Below are 27,433 nucleotides of genomic sequence, written 5' to 3'. Positions count from 1 at the left end.
ACATGAAAGGGCGAAACCACAAGAAATTAAAGGCATTAGCAGGAAAGAAGACATTAACAAGAAAAAATCATGTATTCTTGATAAAAGTAAGTGAAGTGTTTTAAAGCGTGTCGTGGTACTTAATAACAGATTATCACTATTCATGCACAACCAGCTAGCAGGTCAGATATTAATGTGTGTTTAGACACGTGTGATTGTACCAGCGCGCATTTATATGTAAATGCGGCCGGGGTGTCATGCGTGTGCATTATGATGTGATACGCCGCCCGGGAGGGTCTGACAACCCGAGAAAGGCTACGCGGCGCAGAACGAGAGGTCAACACCAAAGTGACGAAGATAAAGCGAATGGGAAGGGAGCAGAAATAGCTCTGAAAAGCTTCAGATAAGTACATTTCAGAATGAGAAATGGGCTAATGAGGGCGAGGCAGCAAAAAAATTGATGAATGATGAATGATAACGCAGAGAATAATCCCAGGATGGAAAAAGAGAGAGAAATGAGACGTGTACAGGTCAGGAGAAAGGACACAAAAGGAAAGATCTGACCTTAAAGCTCGGCCTCCTGACACGGGGTAGAGTCGCCCCAAAGGTCAGAGCGAGACTGAAAACGCTTCACGTAAATATGAGGAGTTTTATTGTGTCTGTCGCTTCTACACAATACAGCTCGTGTTAAAAGGCAGGAACGGAAACGTTTACTTCCAGCCAAATGTCAAGGGTGCGTTGGGATGGTAAAGCACACGGGATACACAGATAGAGTCAAAACCTTTGACATTTTGGTGTAAACATGCCAGGGTCCCATCACATCTAGCAGGAGCTACATTGTTGGCACAGAAGTCTGGACATGCAGGCTTCAACCTCGGGTGGGTAAACAGGTTTCCATAGCATTTCACGGCAAGGGTAAACGTACAATTGTCCATGCTGACAATTTACGCACAAACTAGCCACACAACAATCAACCCACATATACACAAAACACACAAACACATACGCAACAATCCAATACACACAAAACACACAAATCCTCCCAGTCCTCACACACACACACCTCTGAGTGTGACTCTCCACGGAGCCGTTAGAGCCATTAGCACTCTCTGCTGCACACCACCGAGGCTTTGACATATGCTCTTCATATCTGCTATCACTCCAGCAATCTGGAGGCCAGCCAAAGACAAGTGCTCGTTTAATTCAATCCTATTCTCTCCTACTGCCCCAAACAAAAATATATTTTCTGCTTAACGTTTAAATGTCAAAACCGCACTGGCATCTCATTAAGCGCTTTGAGATGCTTTCGTTTTGCCCTGGAAGGTGAAGGCTGTGTTACAATCGTTCACTTTTGTTATGGCACCTAAAGGTTAAGGTTGCGTTTGCTCTGCTGCACCGGTCAAGTGTGAACAGTGAGTGTTACTCGAGCTTGTGGGTTTATAATAATAAGATGTTTTTTATTGAACCTTTAAAACACTTGTGTTACACTTACAGCATTTAGCAAACACTGTTGTCCTAAGCTACTTACAATTGTGACCGTATACAATCCAAGCAGTTAAAGGGCCTTGATTAAGGGCCCAACAAGGCCAACCTGGCAGTATATAGATAGATAGATAGATAGACAGATAGATAGACACACAAACAGACAGACAGACAGACAGACAGACAGAGATAGACAGACAGATAGATAGACAGACAGACAGACAGATAATCTACAATTGAGGAATCGTTTGAGGAAGTTACAATTAAGGAATCGTTTGAGGAATCAATTCAAGAATCGTTTGAGGAAACTATATTTAAGGAATTGTTTGAGGCATCTACAACTGAGGAATCATTTGAGGAATCTACAATTGAGGAATCGTTTGAGGAATCTACAATTGAGGAATCATTTGAGGAATCTACAGTTGAGGAATTGTTTGAGGAATCTACAGTTGAGGAATTGTTTGAGGAATCTAAAATTGAAGAATTGCTTGAGGAATCTACAATTAAGGAATCGTTTGAGGAATTCGTTTGTCATAGTCTCTCAGATATTTAATGAGTACTGGGGCTTTGAATCAGCAACCTTTCAATTATTAGTCCAGTACCATAACGGCTGAGCTTATCCCCAACCAAACCACCTTTTTTTTAAGGACTGATTGTCACAACCTGAAAATCTACATAACATAATGCTACCACCACCATACTTTACAGTGTGGGTGATGTTACATTGCTAATTTATGCTTCACTTCCAACAATTCTTGTGTTGTCGTTGTTCTTTTTTTATGTTTGTACATTGTTGAAATGCTCGTCACTCATCTAGAGTGACCGTGTTCATCGGGGTGTAAAGTACGTAGCTATCTGTCCCTGGCGTGATGAGGCTTAGCGCACGGGTTGTCTCTGATTAATTGTATCATGTTCACGTAATGAAACTCTCTGGAGATGTAGACGGATCTCTGCATAGCCACCGGGTCTGCGCTCCCTCTCAGCGTCATTACCTAAGCCCCTACCGTCACTAATTACAGTCACACTGCTACTACGGTACAGCGTTATCATGGTAACCAGGGACAGTATTATTTTTCAGAGGAAGGACACATGTTTTATTATGCACTTAGATTTAAAGGTCACATGAGCTAAGTTGATACACCTACTCCAAAGATCACAGCGGTACCATGTTTTTTCCACCCATCTGTTGAGTAACCAAATAAGTGTGTCCCCAAGGTTCTGCTGAAGTGGATGAATTATGGATGAATGCTGAGGTGGGTTTCAGCTGGCAGGTCTTTATTTGTTTTGTTCAGTCCGGTGTAAGGATCTGGCTCTCATCAGCCACTCTTAGTTAAAGACACCTGTTGTGCATCATCTAGACAGCGCAACAGGGACAGGGGTGCAGCTCGCCCCATTAGCTGAGATGCTGGATGATTTCGGGAAAAAGATGTTTATAGACACAGTGCTACTGTATTTCTACAAGTGATGGAACAATTAATGAATCGTTTGAGGAATCTACAACTGAGGAAACGTTTGAGGAATCTACAATTGAGGAATTGTTTGAGGAATTACAATTGATGAATCATTTGAGGAATCTACACTTGAGGTATCGTTTGCGAAATCTACAATTGAGGAATCGTTTGAGGAATCGTTTGAGGAATCTACAATTGAGGAATCGTTTGAGGAATTACAATTGATGAATCATTTGAGGAATCTACACTTGAGTAATCATTTGAAAAATCTACACCTGAGACATCATTTGAAAAATCTACAATTGAGGAATTGTTTGGGGAATCAACACTTGAGGAATCGTTTGACCCATCGAATATACAATTTCAAAATCATTTGAGGTATTATAATTGAGGAATCGTTTGTGAAATCTACACTTGATGAATCATTTGAGGAATCTACACTTGAGGAATCGTTTGAGGAATGTACACTTGAGGAATTGTTTGAAGAATCTACAAGTGAGGAATCATTTTAGGAATCTACACTTGAGGAGTCATTTGTTGTAGTCTCTCAGATACTGAGTGAAAAAGGAATAAGGGTTACTTTAGGTAAAATAGTCCGTCAGTGAGCCGATATTTACCCAGTTAAACGTTATTGATTCTGGATTTCAAGCAAACACTTGTGGTAGGTTTAAGACTTGAAGAGGGAAATGGAAAGCCTCCAGGAAGATCTTCTGGAGGAGTGAACTGTATGGGGCAGGTTTTAAATCATTCACCAGTATGCATTTGGATCTGCGATCACTGCTGCCTCAAAGCCAAAGATGGGAACACTGCCATAAGACGAAGGTGCATCGAGGATGGAGCCTGTCAGCATTTTATTACTAGCAGGTTGTTGATTTCTTAAGCAAAGAGGGAAACTCAAAGAAAAACCAACATTAAGCCATCGGTTCATCAAGACATAAAAGAGGCTCCAGACTCTTCTAGTTCTGAGGTTTATCCTTCACAATGTCAGTTAATATAATCTTGTTGAGACACTACAAGAGTCTTGGTCATATGAAGCCTAAAGTCCTACACATAATGATAACAGTGAAGTAAGAAAAGCAATTCTGTGAATTCAGGACAAAAAGTCGTAAATCACCGACAAATAATGTTTTCGCAGCCTGAACCAATACGCTTTTCCATTAGTCAGAGTAAAGCTCTGTGTTCCAAAGCTCCATGTTTACTCTGAAATGTACAAACCTGAAGAATTCTCAGGAATAACAATAGGCTCTAAATTGTACCCTTCACTACACAAGTGCTTATCACTAGAATGGTAGCATCAAGGGTATTTAAATAGCGCCTCTGAAAGGGAGTTTAGTGTAGCTTTCAGCACCTAAAGAGCACCACTGAGCATTTAAATCTGCATAGGTAGATCTTTTGTATTGTTAATACGTACCCTTTCACCAAGGACAGCAAAGGCAGCGGGATATTCCGCTAGCACACCAGCACTGAGATTCTAAACACCTCAGTTCGAATCTCAGCTCTGCTACCGGTCGACTTTGTGGGTGGGAAAAAGACCGGACTAAGTGGATGGGGTCTTCAAACGCAGGCGCCTGTGCAGAATTAGATAAGCCGCATGTGCAAATCCAACCAGGCACGGTAGATCTAATATTCTTACTGGCATTTGGATCCTCTGGTTTCAGCTAAGCATCCATTCTCAAGGTTCAGGCACCGTCAGTGAGGTTTAAATAATAAAACTACTCAGACCATGAAAATGTCCTGTTACTCTACTGGGACTCTAAAACTCTGTATTACTTCACGACACATTAAGTGAGGGTCCGTTTGGTTAATGGATGTGATGCTTGAACTACAGGAAGGTGACCTCTGGCGCCGATCTTCTACATCATTTATTTGCTTGCCACACAATCCCGTTTCAAAGGTTGTGGGATGTAAATTTGAAGGTCATTTCCTAAAATAAATTACATTTCCAGGCAATAGTAGCACCCCAGTGACACATCAGTCTACCGGTTTGCTCGTAGGAGTGATTTGAAATGAAGGACTCGGCCCTTTATTGAAGTCGAACGATCCTTATGAGGTTTATCCTAGGTGCTCTGAGTTTCACCCACCTTCCCCCAAAAATAAACCGTACCAGAAACTGGCTGGGTGTTTTACATTACCATGTACAGAACGTCCTCCCACCTTGAGGTCAATTAGCTTAGAAGTCAAAATAAAGTGGTTTCTAATGATGAAGAAATTAATGAAGTGGGTGTTGAGGTGGGCACCAGGATGGCTGTATGGCCTGGCCTGGCCTTGTCTGAGTGAGGGACGGCATAGGATAGGGTTTGACATGGAAAAGGACCCTGGCTGCATGGCTGGAGAATCGAACTAAGACCTTTCTTGCTGAGAGGCAACAGCGCCTGAGGAATCTACACTCTAGGAATCGTTTGAGGAATCTACAGTCTAGGAATCATTTGAGAAATCTACAATTAAGGAATCATTTGAGGAATCTATTATTTAGGAATTGTTTGAGAACTATACAGTTGAGGAATCACTGGAGGAATCTACAACTGAGGAATCATTTGAGAAATCTACACTTGAGAAATCGTTTGAGGAATCTACACTTGAGAAATCGTTTGAGGAATCTACACTTGAGAAATCGTTTGAGGAATCTACACTTGAGAAATCGTTTGAGGAATCTACACTTGAGGAATCGTTTGAGAAATCTACACTTGAGAAATCGTTTGAGGAATCTACACTTGAGGAATCGTTTGAGGAATCTACACTTGAGGAATCGTTTGAGGAATCTACACTCTAGGAATCGTTTAAGGAATCTACACTCTAGGAATCGTTTGAGGAATCTACAATTGAGGAATCACTGGAGGAATGTACAACTGAGGAATCGTTTGATGAATCTACAATTGAGGAATCGTTTGAGGAATCTACATTCTAGGAATCGTTTGAGGACTACAACTGAGGGATCGTTTGATGAATCTACAACTGAGGAATCGTTTGAGGAATCTACCCTTTTGGAATTGTTTGAGGATTCTACAACTGAGGAATCATTTAAGGAATGTACACTTGAGGAATCGTTTGAATAATCTACTATTGTGGAATCGTTTAAGGAATCTACAATGAAGGAATCGTTTGAGGAATCTACAATTGAGGAACTGTATGAGGAATGTTCGATGAATGAATCGTTTGAGGAATCTACACTTTTGGAATTGTTCAAGGAATCTACAATGCAGGAATCATTTGGGAAATTACAACTGACGAATCGTCTGTGAAATCTACACTTGAGGAATTGTTTAAAGAATCTACAATTGAGGAATCGTTTGAGGAATCTACACTTGAGGAATCGTTTGAGGAATCTACACTTGAAGAGTTGTTTGAGGAATCAATTGAGGAATCGTTTGAGGAATCTACACTTTTGGAATAATTTGGGGAATCTACAATAAAGGAATCATTTGAGGAATCTAGGTTTAAGACTTGAAGAGGGAAATGGAAAGCCTCCAGGAAGATCTTCTGGAGGAGTGAACTGTATGGGGCAGGTTTTAAATCAATCACCAGTATGTATTTGGATCTGCGATCACTGCTGCCTCAAAGCCAAAGATGGGAACACTGCCATAAGATGAAGGTGCATCAAGGATGGAGCCTGTCAGCATTTTATTACTAGCAGGTTGTTGATTTCTTAAGCAAAGAGGGAAACTCAAAGAGAAACCAACATTAAGCCATCGGTTCATCAAGACATAAAAGAGGCTCCAGACTCTTCTAGTTCTGAGGTTTATCCTTCACAATGTCAGTTAATATCATCTTGTTGACAAAGTACAAGAGTCTTGGATCTAGGAATAATTAGCAATTGCAGTTGCCCCCAAAAAGGCCATATTTTTATTATAATCCTGCTGCATCATGTTCATTATCTAATCTCTAAAACTGACTGAATTAAGGTGGACTAACACCATTCAGGCCCTGACGCAGCAAGGTCAGTGGTGACCGCAGTATCCTCCAGGTTCAAAGTTAAAGTGCTATTAAAGTGTGAAAGCTCACCGCTAACAGGATAAGGATAATGAGAATGAGGTAAAGTCACGCAGACAAAACAAACACACACACAAAAAAAAAACAGCAACACATTGGTATGCACGGTCGTACACAACCTCTCTCCCAAAGCAAACAGACACAGTCAATGCACCGCCGTGACCTTTCTGAGTAGACATCTCCGCTCTCCGTAATGAGGTGGAGTAGATTAATCTTGCATTAACACCTGACTTTCTTACAGACTAAACCACCAGAGACCGACGCCTACCCTCCTACATCTTCCTCTTTTCTTAGCGTTCCCCCGTGGACCAGAAGGAAAGAAAATGGCTATTGATTTCTGGTGAGCAGGTTTCCACAAAATCACGATGGGAGGATCTCTTCACCTTTCAGACGAGCCTCATTGATGAGGACGACTACAAAAACGAGGCAGGAGAGGGTAGGAGAGCACTCAGGAAGCTTTCAAGCTGCTCCAGAGGAAAGGAAAGGTCTACAGGAGCTTTCACTCGCCTGAAATGATGCAAAACCTGCCACAAATAAATCAAGGGTAAAAAATACAATCCAAAACTGAAAAATCCAGCACCTTAGTGAGCTACCACTCATCCCATGTCTTGTTTTTCTAATAAGCGTAGTCAAACTAGCACTATTAATGTGTGCTATTTTGTCCCCATAAATAATCAATCATAAATACTATTGTAACAGGAAATTATAGGCCCAAGTTCCCAGATAAAATGCAAGTAAAATTAAACTTTTATCAGCTCCACTTACCATATAGAAGCACTTTGTAGTTCTACAATTACTGACTGTAGTCCATCTCTTTCTCTGCATATGTTGTTAGCCTGCTTTCACCCTGTTCTTCAATGGTCAGGACTCTCCCACGACCACCACAGAGCAGGTATTATTTGGGTGGTGGATCATTCTCAGCACTGCAGTGACACTGACATGGTGGTGGTGTGTTAGTGTGTGTTGTGCTGGTATGAGTGGATCAGACAGAGCAGTGCTGCTGGATTTTTTAAATACCGTGTCCACTATCCTATTAGACACTCCTACCTAGTTGGTCCACCTTGTAGATGTAAAGTCAGAGACGATCACTCATCTATTGCTGCTGTTTGAGTTGGTCATCTTCTAGGCCTTCATCGGTGGTCACAGGACGCTGCCCACGGGGCGCTGTTGGCTGGATATTTTTGGTTGGTGGACTATCCTCAGTCCAGCAGTGACAGTGAGGTGTTTAAAAACTCCAGTAGCGCTGCTGTGTCTGATCCACTCATACCAGCACAACACACACTAACACACCCCCACCATGTCAGTGTCACTGCAGTGCTGAGAATGATCCACCACCTAAATAATACCTGCTCTGTGAACAGAAGAACAGCATGAAAGGAGGCTAACAAAGTATGTAGAGAAACAGATGGACTACAGTCAGTAATTGTAGAACTACAAAGTGTTTCTATATGGTAAGTGGAGCTGATAAAATGGACAGTGAGTTTTAATGTTATGGCTGTTCAGTGTATATCTGCTGGCCTAACCCATCATGGTCATAACAACTATGCCAACATGTATAACCACAAATATAACTAATGGTACCATCATAATCACAGCACCTATAAAGAACCAGAGCTCCACATCTTCAGACATCAAAGGAAAAGCAAGACAGCAAGGGGGGCTGAGAGGATGAGAGAATAATGAGCCTCCTCATTTTCCTTCATCTACTCACTTTTAAACCCGACGTCTTATCATATAGAATCAAATGATTTATGGTCAACCAATTTAAACAACAGCACTCCAGAAGTCCACATTAGGGTCACTAGAGCCCAAATCTGTGTGTTTATTTGTCAGTCGTGGGTCAGTAACCAAGAGCCAAGTTCATTTATTCGTTCAGCTGTATAACCATGGGCTGTTTTCTCAGATAAATAATTCAATTATACGGCCATATTGAGGCAGACACCAGTGCATATGCTACGCCGCATATTAACTGCTCTCCAGCTCAGACGCAGGAATGAGAGGCGAGAGAGACGCCAGATTACAGGGACGGTGTGACCGAACTGTGTGGCGTGAAGCGTGAGGTGAGAGATTTCAGTTGCCTGGTGGATACGGGATTGGCATCTGTGGAACTAACAAAGCTGACGCGTCCTTTTATTTTTGCACTGATTAAAGAATAAGACAAATATTGACGAAGGTTTATTATTTAATTATTTTAGTCGTTTCATAGACGTGAACACAAGAGGATTTCACAGCAGCATACTTTTTACTGCTCACAAATGAAAACATGGCAGACTCTTGGTAAACGGTTAGCATGTTAGAACAGAATGTGCTTATAATTACTGACCATTATGACCGGGCAGTGGTTGCTCAGCAGATTATACATTTATACAGCATTTAGCAGACGCTTTTATCCAAAGTGACTTTGACAGTGTACAGTGGTACCTTAAAACTCAACGTCAATTGGTTCTGGGACACTGGCACTGAGTTTGAAAGGCGTTTCAAGGTATTCAAGGACTTACTGTACTAAAACACCAAGCGAGGACTCCCTAAAAAAAAGCTGAATCTCACAATTTCTCAGAACCTCGAGCTTTAACACAAGTTTAAAAGTGAAACAGATACATGTGGAGCTCTCAGACGTTTTACTGCACCGCTCAAGGCAAGCTGAAGGCTTGAACAAAACGGCAAAAGAGAAAAAAACTGAACATGTTGAGTTTAAGGGTACAAATTTCTCGAAGAAGGGCGTTGAGTTTCAAAGATTGTGAGTTTAGAAGACGTTGAGTTACAAGGTACCACTGTATTGTCTAAGCAATTGAGGGTTAAGGACCTTGCTCAAGGGCCTAACAGTGGCAACGTGGCAGAGTGCTTGAACCAGTGACCTTTTGATTACTAGTCCAGAACCTTAACCACTAGGCTACAACTGCCCTACAGTATGTTGATTTTTCACCTGACTTATTTAATGGCTTTAACACATTCCAAAAAAGTTAGGACAGGGCCGGTGTTAGCCTGGAAATATTGTGTAAAAAAACAACTAAATAAAATAATTAATGTGTATTAAAATACACGGTTCCACTGGGAAACACTGGAATAGTGCAGGGCAGAAATACTACGGACAGTTTACCAATCCACCCACGTCTGTCTAGACGCCTGGTCATTCCACAGCACCTCTGATATTCGAACTCAGAACCCAGTGGTGGTGCACTAGCGTAACTATGCCACCTTGGTGCCTGATGCAGTAAAGTTACTTAGTTTAAACATATAATATTTTGTTTTTACTGTAACATTTTACAAAAATCATTTGAAACTTTTCCACTATCCTTTTTATTTCAGAATTCCAGGATGTTTAAGGACTGTGTCTAGTTCTGCAAGGCTGCAATCCATAAAATAAGAATGAGCTGTTTACAAAGAGCTATCTATTTAAACTATTTTTTTCCTAAGATTAAATTCTGGTCGGGTTTTGACCTTTATCCCGTGTACACAGATTCTCAGATTCAGACACAGTTCTTTTTCTACATGACCCAAAACTACAACTTCTAAACTTCAACTGAGCTAGAACACAGTGGCCTCGTTTCTCAATTCTAAACCAGAACAATGAAACACAAACATATAACATAAAAAGCTTGCTACTTCTGCTAAAAAAAATGAAGCTAATGTAAAGAACCTGGAGAGACCACAGTTTGTATGTGGTCTTTCTGCTTTATATTCTTTAAACTCCAGTACAAATGTACATGGTTCAGAGCTTTCAGTTCCCAAGACCAGCTGTCTGAAGAATTACAAACAAGGTTACACGCTCGGCTGAAAGCAGCGGCCATGTCCTTTCACTCAGATTGATTCTCTAATGTATGTGGCGACGTCAAAGGAAAAGCTTTATTCTCTGTGCTGTGTGTCTATGAGTATGACACATCTAAAAGAATTTTTCTCCCTTTTGTAAAAACACAATTTCATAAGAGACATGTGTAATGGAGTTCATTTTGGGGACACTGAGGGGTCACTACATTGACTAAATAGTATAAAGAACAGACTTTAGAGAACAAGCCTGATGAGAGGTCAATATGTTCACTTGACGGGTTAATTACAAGGTAGTTACTTGATAATTACCTGTTAATTTTTTAACCACTGCTTTATTCTGTTCAGGGTTGTGGTGGGTCCAGTTTCCCTGAAATCACTAAGCACAAGGCAGTAACAAACCCAGAATAGGACTCCAATCCATCAAGAATTTTGACCACTTAAACAAACCAAAACTGAACTGATATTCTACAGCAGTGGTCCTTTTTTGCACCACGGACCGGTTTCATGTAAGATATAATTTCATGGACCAACAGGAATTAAAATAAAACTATACAACGAGCAGTACTACTCACCAATGATAGAAAATCAGTGGGAACCCTGAGCTTTTTTGCTGCAACGAGACGCTCCCACTTAGGGGTGATTGGACACACCCGAAGTGTGTTCTTTTAGTCTGCTGCAGGCACTGCCAATTGTCCCCGCTTTTGTTTATGCATTTTCTTCCATTTTTCTCCCGACTTTAGCGCGTCCAATTGCCCGACTGCGTCATGCTTCCTCTCCACCAATGCCGATCCCTGCTCTGACTGAGGAGAACGGAGCTAACCCACGCCCCCCTCCGACACGTGGACAGCATGCTGTATGCATCTTATCACCTACACTTTGACGAGTGCAGTGCAGTGCAGCTCAGCGTTGTGTACGGAGAGACACACCCTGAGAGCACTCTTTTCTCATCTCTGTGCAGGCGCCATCAATCAGCCAGCAGAGGTCGTAATTGCACCAGTCATGGGAGAGACCCTATCCGGCTTAGTCCCGCACCATATCTGAGCAACAGGTCAATCGTTGTTCATGTGGCTGCTCAGCCTTAGACGGCAGGCAGAGCTGAGATTCGATACGATGTATTCGAGATCCCAGCTCTGGTTCCAGCGTGTGTTTTTACCGCTGCGCCACCTGAGCGGCCGATTCTTGTGATTTTTAACACACTAATTAATTTTGTCTAAAATAAACACTTGACCAAGATTTAGGATGGTTGCACAAAATTCCTTAAAATGATAACAGCGCAAATAAACATGTTTACACCAACTAAAATGCACCTGTTAGGTAACAAATGTAGATGATTGTGGTTGCTGTTATAGCTAAACCTGTCTGTGCTTGACATTATTGACAGCTTCAGACAGAGATTTCACTCTGTTAAAAAGCCAAATTAACACTTAAATAATTTAAGTGTAAAGTCAATTTTTGTACGTTCAAAGTGGGAGCAACAAAGTGACAAATCCACTTCTGTCCGGATTCCCAGAGGCACATTTGTCCTCCTCCTGTAGCCAGAATTTGACTGCAATTCCACATGATTATGCCAACACAACACCGGCTGCCCGGCCATCGTGGACAGACAGCTGGCAGTGACGGTGCTACAATTAGTTGGACAGATAAAGCTCTGCTGACACATGGGCTGAAATTCCTTCAATCCACCTTCTCTGGTCCAAAATGTACAAACTTTATCCTGTTATCAAACCTGTTATCCCCCATAATGCTCTGTATAACCAGTATAAAACACCCTGTGTCCACTTCTGTTGCACCTCTGCACTTCTAAAATACTGTTAAAGCTTTGCAGGGAGCTCATTTAAAAGAAAAACTAACGTTTTTTTCATTTAAAAGGTCCAAATTTTGCATTAGATGGAATTCTTCTGGTCATTAATACTGCCATACTAGTGCCAGACAAACCACTGATCCATATGGCCAAACTGTTCCAGTTCCAGTTCCACACAGCTGTGTCCCAGATTTCTGCAGGACTGTCCAAATTCCTTCAGGCGCATTCCAGTCGACCCCTCCTGTGCTTCTTGGTGAAGTACACCGTGCTCAGTGCAGTCTTTGGTTGTTAGGTGATCTTTATATGGTTGCCACTGATACATTCGTCCCAGGTTTTACCAGGTCGCCCAGTAAACCTTTAGTCGAACGATGGTTTCTAGACTCAATTCTGGACTTGATCAAAGCCAGACAGGTTTGCTGCTGCTTCATGCACCACTTTTAAAGTATCACTGCACTCTGGATTGCACTAAACTCTGTACTATTCACAAGTGTACCATTTTATCTGTATACACCATCAGTATTTGCAAATTACTGGCACTATTGCAGGCACTATTGGTCAGGACTCTCCCAGGACCACCACAGAGCAGGTATTATTTGGGTGGTGGATCACTCTCAGCACTGCAGTGACACTGACATGGTGGTGGTGTGTTAGTGTGCGTTGTGCTGGTATGGGTGGATCAGACACAGCAGCACTGCTGGAGTTTTTAAACATCTCACTGTCTCTGCCGGACTGAGAATAGTCCACCAACCAAAAATATATCCAGCCAACAGCGCCCTGTGGGCAGCGTCCTGTGACCACTGATGAAGGTCTAGAAGATGACCAACTCAAACAGCAGCAATAGATGTAGGAGTGTCTAATAGAGTGGACAGTGTGTGATCCACTCATACCAGCACAACACACACTAACACACCACCACCATGTCAGTGTCACTGCAGTGCTGAGAATGATCCACCACCCAAATAATATCTGCTCTGTGGTGGTCCTGTGGGGGTCCTGACCATTGAAGAACAGCATGAAAGGGGGCTAACAAAGCATGCAGAGAAACAGATGAACTACAGTCAGTAATTGTAGAAGTGGAGCTGATAAAATGGACAGTGAGTGTAGAAACAAGGAGGTGGTTTTAATTAATTAAAATACTAAATCATTTATTTTCTTTGTTAGTTTGTTGTATCATTTATTAACATGATGCATTTACTTTAACATGGACATTTTTAAAATGTGTAAATCTCTTTGTTTCGTCTATTTTACTGCAAAAACAAAATTAGACGAATAAAATACAATTATCACATACGCCGTATGGCTATAAATAAATATATATATATATTAAACATAGTGAATCTGAGCCTTATCAACACCTTTTCGCTGAATTTTCTGAGCAGCCGTGCCACAACAGAACAGAAGGAAACACAATCACTGTGAAGATTACAGCTAAAGACTTTTACCATGACCCGAGAACTGCAATTCTAACAACCACACCTTCCTTCCTCTGGTACAGTCAATTAAATAAAAGGAAGATTCTTTCTATCTGATAATGAACGTGTTAGCTTAAGCGTGAGCATCACATTAGCACCACGTGATAACAACATCAATGGGGAAATGCTGGGATTAGTGTTTATATTATGTACCTGATTCTCACAGGTTCACAGCTCAGAATTAGACAAACGTAAAAGAGAGATAAAAATAAAAAACAGAAGGAGATGCAAGAAGCAAAGAAACAATGTTCAATTAAATTCAGAGTGACCATTTATTCAGACGTATAAAGACTGTCCACTATATGACAAGATCATATATATTTTTTATCTTTAATATCCCACTAGGTAATTCCGAGCAATGAAAGGGAAATAAACCTGAATCACGTCTCAGATGGGCAGCAGGGGGGCATTTGTGAAAGGTCACTTTTGATTTTAGTATTTAATAAATGTTAATAAAGCACATATATTGTACAAGAATATTTTTTTTGTTTTAATTTCATGTTGTACCACTTCTTTATCTTGGATTATTTTTAATTTGTACTATTTACTCCCAATTTAGCATAGCCAATTAGTCTTCCGCTGCTGGGGGTCTTGATTGCGTTTAAGGAGGGTATGTTTACCTGCTCCAGGCCCCCTCCGACGCCTGTGCAGTCCCTCAACCCCTTCTTTTTCGCCTGTACTTTGGTGGATTTGCACATGAGGCTCATCCACTTCTGCACAGCATTTGAAGACCCCACCCACTTGGTCCGGTCTTTTCCCACACAGCAGATGCAATGGCCAATTTTGTCTGCTGCAGGCACTGCCAATTGTGGCCGCTAGATGGCGCCCAGTTGACCGGTAGCAGAGCCGAGATTCGAACCGGGGTGTTCAGAATCTCAGCGCTGGTGTGCTGGCGGAACATCCCGCTGTGCTACCTGGCCACTTTGTTTGGCATGGATTGCGCAATAGACTGGTGGCACAGTGGTGTATTACGCTAGCCCATAGCCGCTAAGATCCGGGTTCGAGCGTCAGAGGTGCTTTAGGCCGGCTAGGCTCCTACACAGACACAATTGGTTCCTGTCCCAGTGAAACCGGACTTGCCATGACCCCAAAGCCATTGATAAAAATGAATTGAAATGAAGATCAAATATCATGTTTTACTCTTGTATTTAATTTATTACAAATCAAAACCTGTACTATCTCAGGTTGTGTAGAATTCAGGTTTGCATCTTATTCTCATCCAGCAACCACCAAAGCAGAAATAATTCCAAGTCTCTGCACGACCTCATGAACACAAACAAAACCAGATAGGATGTCGTCCTGAATAAATCTAAACAGAAAATAGGCCAAAGCAGAGGGACCTGAAATGTCACTTCGGAAATCATGTACCTACCTCCCAACACACCAACACACCAACACACAAACACAACAACACACAAACACAACAACACACACCCTCTGTTTAAAGCTACACTCCAAAAAAATCCTACACAAGTCTGAATAAATTCATATGTTTGTAATGCCATTGACGCATAATGCAAATACTCAATTGTAAATCCTTATTAGAATGGGGTTGATTCCTGAATCAAACACTTTGATTCACTTGAGTTCGTGAATCAGTTCGAACCACCACTTCTCTACATTTCAACAATAAAGCTCTGATCTCTGTTTGTAAACACCGCAGATCTGATGGATCTCGAATGTCGCTCGCCACAACAATCAGTTCCAATCTGCAATACCGCAAATCAAGCCAAGAAAGCGCAGTACTCACCTCGACCTGAAGACAGCGGAGTGTCTGGAAAACAAACAGAAAAAACAGAAGAACAGGGTCAGTCAGCATCACAGTGTATTAGTGTACAGACAAACATAAGCAAGGCTTTTTATTCCTGCAACACTGCTTGATTAAATACACAGCACTTCAATAAATACAGAGAGAGGAAAGATACGAGTCGAGGAGAATTTCAAAACAATCCTGAACACTTCACGCACACACACAGAACATTGAAAAGGTTTATAAGTGTAAATGTACGAGGGATCTTCAAAACGTTCCCGCACTTTTTATAACTCTATTTATTAAGAATTTCAAAAACAAATGAGATCACTTTTTTTTACAGTCGCCTTCCGATGCATTTTTCCCAGCGTCGTACCACTGATGTACCGCTGCTTTCACATCATCATCACATGAAAATCTTCTTCCCCTTAAAACTTCTTTGAGCGTCCAAGAAGGTGGAAATCAGATGGAGCTAAATCCGGACTATAAGCGTCTCTCAGTCTCTCAGACACGATCGATTACTCCTCCTCCTACTACACCCTCACCTCTTATAACCAAGATATAAAAGTGAGGAAACTTTTTGAAGATCCCTCGTAATATGTGAAATACGAATCTAGGAAGAACCGACTATACGTTTATTACATCTGAGGGTGACAGAAAAGCGAAATTTGTTTTTAGTTTGAATTTTAAAGATCTAACCCTATAGCAACCCTCCTTAAACTAAATCAGGATCAAACAGGAGTGTCTTACCTTCTAGAACCTTTAAACTCCACTAAAGCTTCACTTTCACTCAGTTCAGTGGAATCCAAGCTTTCAGGCATTAGCATAGCTAAACTAATGACTGGTTTAAGAGTTTCACCCACACGTACTGATAAGGATATAAAATTCTAGCTGGTTGCGCCGCATTAGCCTATTGGTTTGAATAACTGTGTTGGCTTAGTAAGCTTCTGCCTTATGAGTTCAATGTCTTAGTAGAAACCTCTCTAGTTTGGCAGCTTCCTAGGTTTTCAGACAGACCCATAGAGTGTGGGACATTCACGGCATTTAGCAGACGCCTTTATCCAAATTACATTACGGTTACAGTATACAGTCTGAGTAACTGAGTGTTAAGGGCCTTGCTTAAAGGTCCAATAACAGTAACCCGGCAGTGGTAGGGCTTGAACCAGCGACCTTCTGATAACTAGCCCAGTCTACAGCTTGCCCAGCTTTTTTTTCTACTGTACACCAAAGGGAGGGTTGATAAGTAAGGCTTAGGAAGGTATGCACACTTTTGTACACAATAACCCACAATAAATAATAATTAATGAATAAAAATAATAATAAACTATAATTAATAATAAATTAATTAATTATTAATAATCCACAATAAATAATAATCAAATAAAAATAATAATAATAATTAACTATAATTAATAATAAATAAATAAATAAATGATTAATAATCCACAATAAATAATAATTAATAATAATAATAATAATTAACTATAATTAATAATAAATAAATAAATAAATAATTAATAATCCACAATAAATAATAATTAATTAATAATAATAATAACTATAATTATTAGTAATAAATAAATAAATTATTAATAATCCACAATAATTAATAATTAATTAATAGAAATAACAATAATAATAATAAACTATAATTAATAATAATAAATTAATTAATAATCCACAATAACTATTAGTTTTTTTAATTAAATATAAAGGTAATTAAGTACAAACTGTATTTATAGGAACATGTCTAACACCTGCATGAATACATTAGTTTTTAAATGTCGACTTTTAGCTTCTCCTCTAAAACTCTCTGCTCAGTTCCATCGATGACAGAACAAATAAAAACGTTTTAGCATAAAAAGCTTTTTTCTGATCCATCTGAACAGCTTTGTTTTGCTTTATGGTATAATTATGCATAATCGTCTCCATGGTACGCGATATAATGAATTATTATTGCACCACGACAAGCAGACAAGGCCATGCTGTTTTTTTTCAATCTAGAGGAATAAAGCGACAGCTAGATGTGTACTCTAAATAATTCAAGGTCTGCGTGAAGATGCCAGATGAACTGTCAAAATATAAAAAAATATTAATAAAATCTACCAATGCAGGATCGTGAAGAAGTAAAGGATAATAACGGCGATCCATTATTCATAGCAGGAGTGTTGAACAGTATGTTCTGTCTGTGAGGTATTGTTTATTAATTTAAACCATTATAGTCGGGATAAAGAACGCTTCTGTTAAATGTCTCTTCATGCTAAAGACTAATTAGTCGGTCTTCTTGTTCATGACTAACGGCATCAGGATCCATTATGTCGTGTTGAGCATTTGCTTTGATGAATTGTTACTGGTGCGGGTAAACAGATCAACGACAGATAGATTTGCCCTCAGTTTTGGCTGACGGACACCATAAAGAAAAGACATGAAGAACAAAAAACATTTTAGACTATAGACATAGAACAATTAGGCATAACATTATGACCACCTACCTAATATTGTGTTGGTCCCCCTTTGTGCTGCCCCATACACAACAAACTGTGATGCACGGTCTATTCTGACACCTTTCTATCAGAATCAGCATTAACTTCTTCAGCAATCTGAGCTACAGTAGCTCGTCTGTTGGATCGGACCACACAGGCCATGAACCTTGGCCGCCCATGACCCTCTCGGTTTTGATGACGTTTTACCACACCACTCAAGCCGAGAGCTTAAGGGTACACATTTCTCAACGAAGGGCGTCAAGTTTCAAATATTTCGGTTTAGGGGACGTTGAGTTACAAGATACCGCTGTATTAAGCTTGTAAGACACAGATACAGTCCCCCAAGCACTATGGGACCAGACACTTGGAACCTAACACTACTAGCACTATGTAAGTGAAATAAAGTTATAGCACCTGTGAGAAGAGTGTCTGTAGGTGGTGCCAACCCCAAACCACTTCATTTACACTCAAGTCTGGCAGTATGACCATCATCTTTCCCTTCAGCAATCACTTAAAAAGGTCAGAGATTACTCAATGATGATATGACACGCTGATTCAATAACAGTGTTAACACCGCGACATCAAGACAAAGTATTCTGTTTTCCAAATCTCACATGGAAATGACATTTATTTTAATAGCGTTTGTGCAATCAAGCATGTGCAATCAATTACTGAACTTTAAAGCGCTAATCTGCATAATCCAGCGATTCTACGTTCCGTTTGCTGTGCTGACCTTTTTTGTATTGCAGCACAGAACATCTCAAATGAAATGTGACGGCAGGAGATGTGATCCAACTTGAATAAAAACTTCTGTGTGGAAGATTTCATTATACTGACATCGTTTACTGGTGTGTTTTTGGTTTTGAAATCGGTTAGCTTGGTGGGAATTTGTTAAACAAGGGTAGATAAACAACCTACCAATATACTATGTGATGTTGAAATATCATATATATTTCATATGAAATATATAAAAAGGGATGGGTTAGCCTAGTAGGTAGTGTTGGACCATCATTCTTACTGCTGGGTCCTTGAGCGAGGCCCTTTACCCTCTTGGCTCCACAGGCGCTGTACAATGGCTGACCCTGGACTTTGACCCCAGCTTCTAAATGAACTGGGAACTTGTACAACACACTTAATTTTAAAGCCTCAGCTCAGGTAATGCACGTAAATTCATGTAAAATACGCTAGCACACCAGAGCTGGGTTTTCGAATGCATCGTATTGAAACTCCTACAGCTGGGCTGGGCGGCTGCATGAACAACGATTGGCTGTTGTTCATAGGGTTAGGGGCAAGCCGGCTCATGGGTCCTCATAACTGGTGCAATTACGACCCCTGCTGGCTGATTGATGCCGCCTGCACAGGCTTCAGGACTAATGCTGATCAGGGTGTGGCTCCCCGTGCACAGTGCTGATCGGTATATATTAACTCGACTCGTGCAGGTGAAAAATGCAGTCTGTACTGAGCACGTGTCGGAGGGGGCGTGTGTCAGTTGAGAAGCGTCCTCAGTCAGCGGTGGAGGGTTGAATCAGTGGAGGATGCAATCGGGGTAATTGGACACAACTAGATTAGGGGTGAAAATAAACCAATAAACTAGACCGGCCTCACCAGCTAGAACCAAAAAACCAAACCCTTATGTGGGTCGAGAGCCAAAAAAATGAACATGAAATGAACTTTTACACGAACGCCCCCTTGTGGAGGCTTTACGTTACATATTGTAAACCACAGTGGGACCAGATTGTGATCATTTTTATTAATTCAGTATATTTTGTTTTGTATTTCATTGTAATGCATTGTTTGTGCCGCCTGGGCAATATCCAACCCTTTAGAATTATCTTGACCACACAAAACCAGCATGTAAGTAATCAAAACCACTATTAAACCATCCAATAAAATGATCGTGGCCTGCTAGAACCAGCCTGAGCAACTAGAACCAGAGAGCAAGTGTCTTAAACCATTTAAACCATCCAATCAAATCAGTCTGACCAGACGTTCTCAAGATACCAGACGTTCTGACCAGTTGTGCTCAAGATAAAAGCTTTGATGCTTGTTTTCCTTGGTGTCCAAACCTAACAAGTTGACCAGCAAGAATCAGACTGTGTGTCTAATATTCTTCAGAAACCACCAAACCAGACCAAGTTGACCATTTAATAGCCCATAATGGTCCAGCCATTATTTTGTAGTATGAATGTGTTATCATTCGAGCCATTTGTTTGACGTAATACATACAAAACAAATAAAATCCCGCTATATCTTCCTTGCTGCTTTGATTTCAAGTATTTAAAAGACAACAACTGTGATATTAATTTGATAATTTGCTTGTAACTGGTGCACCCACAGCGATAAGTGCAGGTGAGGATAATTTGAGCAATTGCGCCTCGCTACAACGTTCCCTGGCCTCACTGTGTGTCATATCCCATAAACTTATCACACTTAAACCCAAGCATGTGCCGGGTTGAAGCGTACAGGAAGGATTTCACACCGCAGGCAGGGGGTAATAAGAAGGAGCACTATACAGTTCAGCGGAAGCACACATGCACTTTAAAGAGTGGAGACGGGAGGGACGATCTCCTTCATTTCACATACACACCACAGCACACACACTCCAGTGCAAACAGATTGTAAAGGTAATTCAATTTCCCACAGCTGAACTGGAGAAGAAATGATCTCCATCAAGCACACAATCATCCAGCGAGCCGGTGATTTTCCCAGCTGGTCTTTTCCACTCGCCGAGTGAGAGAGAAGTGGAGAATCAGAGAGGATCATGGTACACATGTTAAAGCTATAGGATCAAAATGCTAAATTGGCTGCAACCACAAATCATAGAAAGGGCTCCAATTATCCAGTACTTTAAACATGCCAGTAGATTGATTGGCTTTTCTAAATGATCCTCTGAGTGTAAGTGTTATGCTCTGAAATAGCTGGCTGCCCTGACGAGTGAATTTCTACAACGCATCAAGTGTTCTGGAATGAAGCAGTAATTAAAGATAAATACATACACTGATCAGCTCCACTTACCATATAGAAACACTGTAGTTCTACAATTACTGACTGTAGTCCATCTGTTTCTCTATATGCTTTGTTAGCCCCATTTCAAGCTGTTCTTCAGGTATTATTTGGGTGGTGGATCATTCTCAGCACGGCAGTGACACTGACATGGTGGTGGTGTGTTAGTGTGTGTTGTGCTGGTATGAGTGGATCAGACACAGCAGCGCTGCTGGAGTTTTTAAACACCTCACTGTCACTGCTGGACTGAGAATAGTCCACCAACCAAAAACACTCGGCCAACAGCGTCCTGTGACCACTGATGAAGGTCTAGAAGATGACCGACTCAAACAGCAGCAATAGATGAGCGATCGTCTCTGACTTCACATCTGCAAGGTGGACCAACTAGGTAGGAGTGTCTAATAGAGTGGACAGTGAGTGGACACGGTATTTAAAAACTCCAGCACAACACACACTAACTCACCACCACCACCATGTCAGTGGCACTGCAGTGCTGAGAATCATCCACCACCCAAATAATAGCTGCTCTGTGGTGGTCCTGTGGGTGTCCTGACCATTGAAGAACAGCTTGAAATGGGGCTAACAAAGCATACAGAGAAACAGATGGACTACAGTCAGTAATTGTAGAACTACAAAGTGCTTCTATATGGTAAGTGGAGCTGATAAAATGGACAGTGAGTGTAGAAACAAGGAGGTGGTTTTAATGTTATGGCTGATCAGTGTATATTTGTTCAGATTAATACTTTGATTAGATTTGGTCTAATGTTTTAGATTTCTTATTAAACAGACGAGTCTTTCTCAGATTGTCGTCCTTAATTGGGCTTTAAAAGAGAAATAATAAAAAAAGGATCACATCTGACACTAAAACAGATTGTTAGTGCGGCAAGTTCATCTTTTAAAATGCTTCCATACTGAAAATATTCCTCCATCTCTGCATTTCTACAGACGCACACAGCACAAAATTCAGCAGCTAGACGTTAGAGCAAAGCTGAGCATGGACTTTGATTTCACTAGCAGTTTTTTAATAGGATTGTGTGGCCGTCAGACCATATGGTTTCTTGCTTTTGTATCAAAGTAGGCAAAACTAGAAGCAGCTAATTCATTACAGGAACAGACTACAGCGTCGAGGAGGCTATGCTAAGTTTGTCGACCTTATGGTGTAAAATTTTAATTGCACGTATTGGGACTTTAGTTCTTCAGTAGTTACTGATGTGTAGTTATTCTAATGAGCAATGGGTGGTGATGTCAGACTGAGCTGATAAGCGTGTCGGCATTGTTACATTGTGAATGGCGTGAATGGCAATGGTGACAACAACAGGTCTAATGCACAGTCGCTCGTTTCTACAATATACACCGATCAGGCATAACATTATGAACACCTTCCTAATATTGTGTTGGTCCCCCTTTTGCTGCCAAAACAGCCCTGACCTGTCAAGGCATGGAGCCTGACACCTTTCTATCAGAACCAGCATTAACTTCTTCAGCAAGTTGAGCTACAGTAGCTCGTCTGTTGGATCGGACCACATGGGCCCGCCGGTGTCGCCGGTTTACCACTGTTCCTTCCTTGGACCACTTTTGATAGATACTGACCACTGCAGACCGGGACACACCCCACAAGAGCTGCAGTTTTGGAGATGCTCTGACCCAGTCGTCTAGCCATCACAATTTGGCCCTTGTCAAACGCTCGGCCATTTTTCCTGCTTCTAACATCAAGTTTGAGGATAAAATGTTTACTTGCTGCCTAATATATCCCACCTACTAACAGGTGCTGTGATGAAGAGATAATCAGTGTTATTCACTTCACCTGTCAGTGGTCATAATGTTATGCCTAGTTGGTGTATAATAAAGTCATAAATAAAGGTTGCTCTCAATTTGAAGGTAATTAAGATCATGACTGAGACTTCATAGATATGTTTTGTACAGCTTTACTAAGTCTTTTTACTGTATGTGTAAATCTAATTACTTGGTTTGGCTATTTCGGTCACACTCATTGCTAACACGTACATAAGATCACGATATACAAACATTGCAGTTTGTATAAAACAAGGTTGTACTGATGTGGAGAAATAAATACAATCACACCTTTTTGATAAGACACTTCATCACACTTCATTCTGCTTGTTTTAGTCACGATCGAATGTAACTAAATTAACAACAACTCAACCACAAAGGGTTCAGCCAATTACCCGATTGCATTACGCTTCCTCTCTACTGTTGTTGATCTCCGCTACTGATTGAGGTGAGCGAGACTGACACACGCCCCCTCCGACACGTGCGCAGTAGCCGACCGCATCTTTTCACCTGCACGAGACGAGTCAATATGTGGATCAGCTTTGTGTACGGCAAGACACACCCTGTCCACGTTATTCCTCGACTCTGTGCAGGCGCCATCAACCAGCCAGCAGAGGTCGTAATTGCATCAATTATGAGGTCCCTATCCGGCTTCCCGCCCTGTATGAACAACAGCCAATCATTGTCCCAGCCCAGTCGGATGGCAGAGCTGAGTTTCAAACCGACGAATTCGAAATGTCAGCTCTGGTGTGCTAGCGTGCTTTACCTCTGCGACGCATGAGCGGCTAACATTTTTAATAAATGGATATTAAACTTTTATTTTGCTGTGGAGAAATGTAACCCACATTAAATATGTATTTATCTCTTCTGGATGATACTAGACTGAATCAAATTATGCATTAAATTTGGTTAGTTAGTTAAGCAGGCGTGTGAAATTACATTTGTACACAGGGACATGTTTTATATGTTTTATATGTTTCCTTAAATCATTAAATCAATTATTTAAAAATTGCATTTCAGTTCACTTGTGTCTTAAATTACAGTTAAATGTGAAAAATATGAAGAAATAGAACAGAAACAGAAATCCTTTTTCTACGGTACTGAATTTACCTATAAAAAAAACATAAAACACAGCTGGCGTGGTGGCTTTTCACAGACATCCTGATCCCACTGATAGGACATGAAGCTGTCGTGAACACAGTGGACGGTCGGTGGATTACCGGACCCGGTGACAGACAGCACAGCACGTCTAAGCAAAAAGCGTCGGCATCCTCCATCCCGCCGCATCAGCAGATAACAAACAGAGCTCTCTCATCAGATCATTCCTCACTACCTGCTCCCGAGACCCAGGCTACCAGCAGCTCCCCAAGGGTGGAAGGATGGGGTATTCAATCACTCCTGCCATAACTCCACGGGGAGATACGAGAGCGAGACAGTCGGACGCAGAGGAAAATTAAAAACAATAGGGAAAAGATGTATGTTGGAGGAACAGACACAGAGAAAGAGCATCAGGATGAGGGACAGAAGGAGGACAGGACCTGTTACAGCAGGAATCTTCAGTTCACGTTCACCAGCAGTCATCATCAGCAGTCTCACTGCACTTTATATTCTATATCTATATCAATACGGAAATTTTTACCCCAAGGGGCTATTCAAACTAAAATATTGTGGCGGTCTCTGTGGGGTAAAGGATAGACCTGACGTAATCTGGCAGCGTCCAGTTTCATTTCAATTTAACCTGCTTCAGAATACTGACTGTGAAGTGGCTTCTTTCTCACGCTGCAGGAGCTACGAACCCAACGGAAAGACAGTAATAACGTTTGACATGTATTTAATTAGAAAAAGACATCAGCGCACCAGCACTAATGATGGATGATTTGCGGGGTGCACAGCATCGCGCTCCGTATGCGCTACTGGGGTCAGAGAGGGCAAGTTATAATCACAGCTATTGTGAGAACAATCTATATTATATATACACCGATCAGCCATAACATTAAAACCACCTCCTTGTTTCTACACTCACTGTCTATTTAATCAGCTCCACTTACCATATAGAAGCACTTTGTAGTTCTACAATTACTGACTGTAGTCCATCTGTTTCTCTACCTGCTTTGTTAGCCCCCTTTCATGCTGTTCTGTTCTTCAATGGTCAGGACCCCCACAGGGCCACTACAGAGCAGGTATTATTTAGGTGGTGGATGATTCTCAGCACTGCAGTGACACTGACATGGTGGTGGTGTGTTAGTGTGTGTTGTGCTGGTATGAGTGGATCAGACACAGCAGCACTGCTGGAGTCCACTCACTGTCCACTCTGTTAGACACTCCCTCCTAGTTGGTTCACCTTGTAGGTGTAAAGTCAGAGACGATCGCTCATCTGTTGCTGCTGTTTGAGTTGGTCATCTTCTAGACCTTCAGCAGTGGTCACAGGACGCTGCCCACAGGGCGCTGTTGGCTGTCAATCTCCGTCTCTGTCCGTTTTGTTCTGCTTCTGGAGCTCTTCCTGTTGCTGTCTATTCTTACTGCTTCTTTTTATCTTCTCTGCATCTATCCATCATCGCTGTGTCTGTCCATCATTTCTTGCTCCTATCAATAACAGTCTGCGTTCGTCTTTCCCGTGTCTGTCAATCACTGCTTCCTCTGGCCATCTTCCCACTTTTTTCTATGTATCTTTCTCTTATTTCTGTCCACCCTTTTGTTTTTTTCCCTGATTTCCTTGTTCATCATTCCATGATTAGGTCCCCCTTAGCGCGATTCCATCTATCGTTGATGCTTCTACTTACCTTCATCTGGGTCTTTATTTAATTCTACTTGTTTCCACCTATTCTAATGTTTACAGTACCAGCTTCTGTCCACCTTTCACTTTAATTTCAACCATATTTATATCATGTCGATAATTTGTGTGTTTATCCAGTTTTATCTGCTTCTTTTTGGTAGTCCAGGTTTCAAAACCAATAGTCAGTCCCCTCCCAATGACACCAACCTTCCTGCTTTTATTTAACCTCCTTGCTTCTTATTACTTTTCATTTTTGCGTGTGTTCTTCAATTCATTTAAAGTTTCTTGCTCTTTCATTTCTCTTTCAACAGTTTTGTTCCTCTTGTTTTTGCCCATAATCATCTTTAATCCACCGTACTCAACGTTTGTACACATTCCCTAGCTACTACATGTGAATACTTTTACTTTGCTGGTTCCTGCATCAATTCCTCTTCTGTTCATCTTCCACTCATGTTCATTCCCCCTGCTGATACTTGCGGTTCCTGCTCTTAAGATTTAGTCTCTGCTTTTAGCCGTTTCATATGCATGTGTCTGGTCTATCAGATCCTTCCAGAGCCCAGCAGGTAGACTTCAGAGCGAGATTTTAATAAATAAAATACAGGATTATAGATCACACCAAATCTCAGCGTTTATCCGGAGCGGCTCCGATAGCCGGCTGAGATCAAGGCTTGCCGATAACAAAATGGAGAAACAATAGAGAGGCCAAGTTCAGCTGCAGGTGCCAAGCCTACACCATCCATAATAATCTTTTCTTTCCTCGGGTTGCTAGAAGTTGTTTGATCACACTCTGCTGGAGATCTGGTAATAAACATGGCATGAGAGGAAAGATCACTGCAGTGCTAAGATGTTTCTGGCTGTGGTTCAATTTTATGAGCAGAAAGTGCATGGATCAGACTCGGAGGCTTCAGGAGAAAATATCAGCAGATAAAAGACATAAAAGTAAGTTTGGAACTAGTGCAGTCATAATATGGTTAGAAATCGGTGTAGACTGTCATCATTTGTGATTCCTTAAATCATACCTAAGCTATTAACCACGTCCCAAACAGATCCTCTCTTAATTTATTGTTAGTAGGGATGTAACGATGCACCACAAGACAGTTAAAAATCGGTGCACATGTGCCACGATTCAAATCGGTTATTCATTTAAGATGAATCAATATTCACTTTAAACAGCAGAGGGCACTGGCGCTATTCACCTTGCCTGGTTGACTTCACAAAGTTGCCAGGTAAGGGATTTTCCAGTCAAATGTATTTATGTGAGGATACTTTCTTTATTTGTATTATTCATATATTTATATAATGTTGGATTTGTTTTAATTTAATTTAATTTAATTTAAGTTTTTTTTAACACAATAAGCATTATTTGGCATAGTTTGTACTAGAAATAAAAGGACATTCATTATTTATATAAATAAAAGATAAGCACAAATACAGTATTTTATTTCATTTATTTTAAAGAGAAACAATAAAAGGAAACTTTGTCATAATTTGTCTTCAATTTCATTTTGTTAAAAAAAATTGGGGAAAAATTGTATTGTGAACTCAGTATCGTGAATCGTATCGCATCGTGGGTAGAGTGTATCGTTACATCCCTAAATGTTAGGATGGAAAAAAACCTTTGCCAGAGGTCTTACAAAGAGCGGAGTCACATACAAAGAGCCACAATATGCCATTCCGTGATCATCCACCCCTCATA

The 27,433-nt window shown here is 41.0% G+C and overlaps 1 protein-coding gene across 1 annotated transcript in view; it reads right to left on the bottom strand.

Annotated features, from left to right (window-relative positions):
- Positions 1-27,433, bottom strand: part of cdh4 (cadherin 4, type 1, R-cadherin (retinal)) — a 203,578-nt gene that overhangs the window by 87,603 nt on the left and 88,542 nt on the right. The window contains exon 3 of the mRNA XM_062986402.1: positions 15,688-15,711. Coding sequence (XP_062842472.1) covers positions 15,688-15,711 — 24 coding nt within the window. The remainder of the gene's footprint in view (positions 1-15,687; positions 15,712-27,433) is intronic.

The sequence above is a fragment of the Trichomycterus rosablanca genome, chromosome 24 (assembly GCF_030014385.1).
Source record: "Trichomycterus rosablanca isolate fTriRos1 chromosome 24, fTriRos1.hap1, whole genome shotgun sequence".
Classification (NCBI taxonomy): Eukaryota; Metazoa; Chordata; class Actinopteri; order Siluriformes; family Trichomycteridae; genus Trichomycterus; species Trichomycterus rosablanca.
This window is presented reverse-complemented; position numbering and strand designations above follow the sequence as displayed.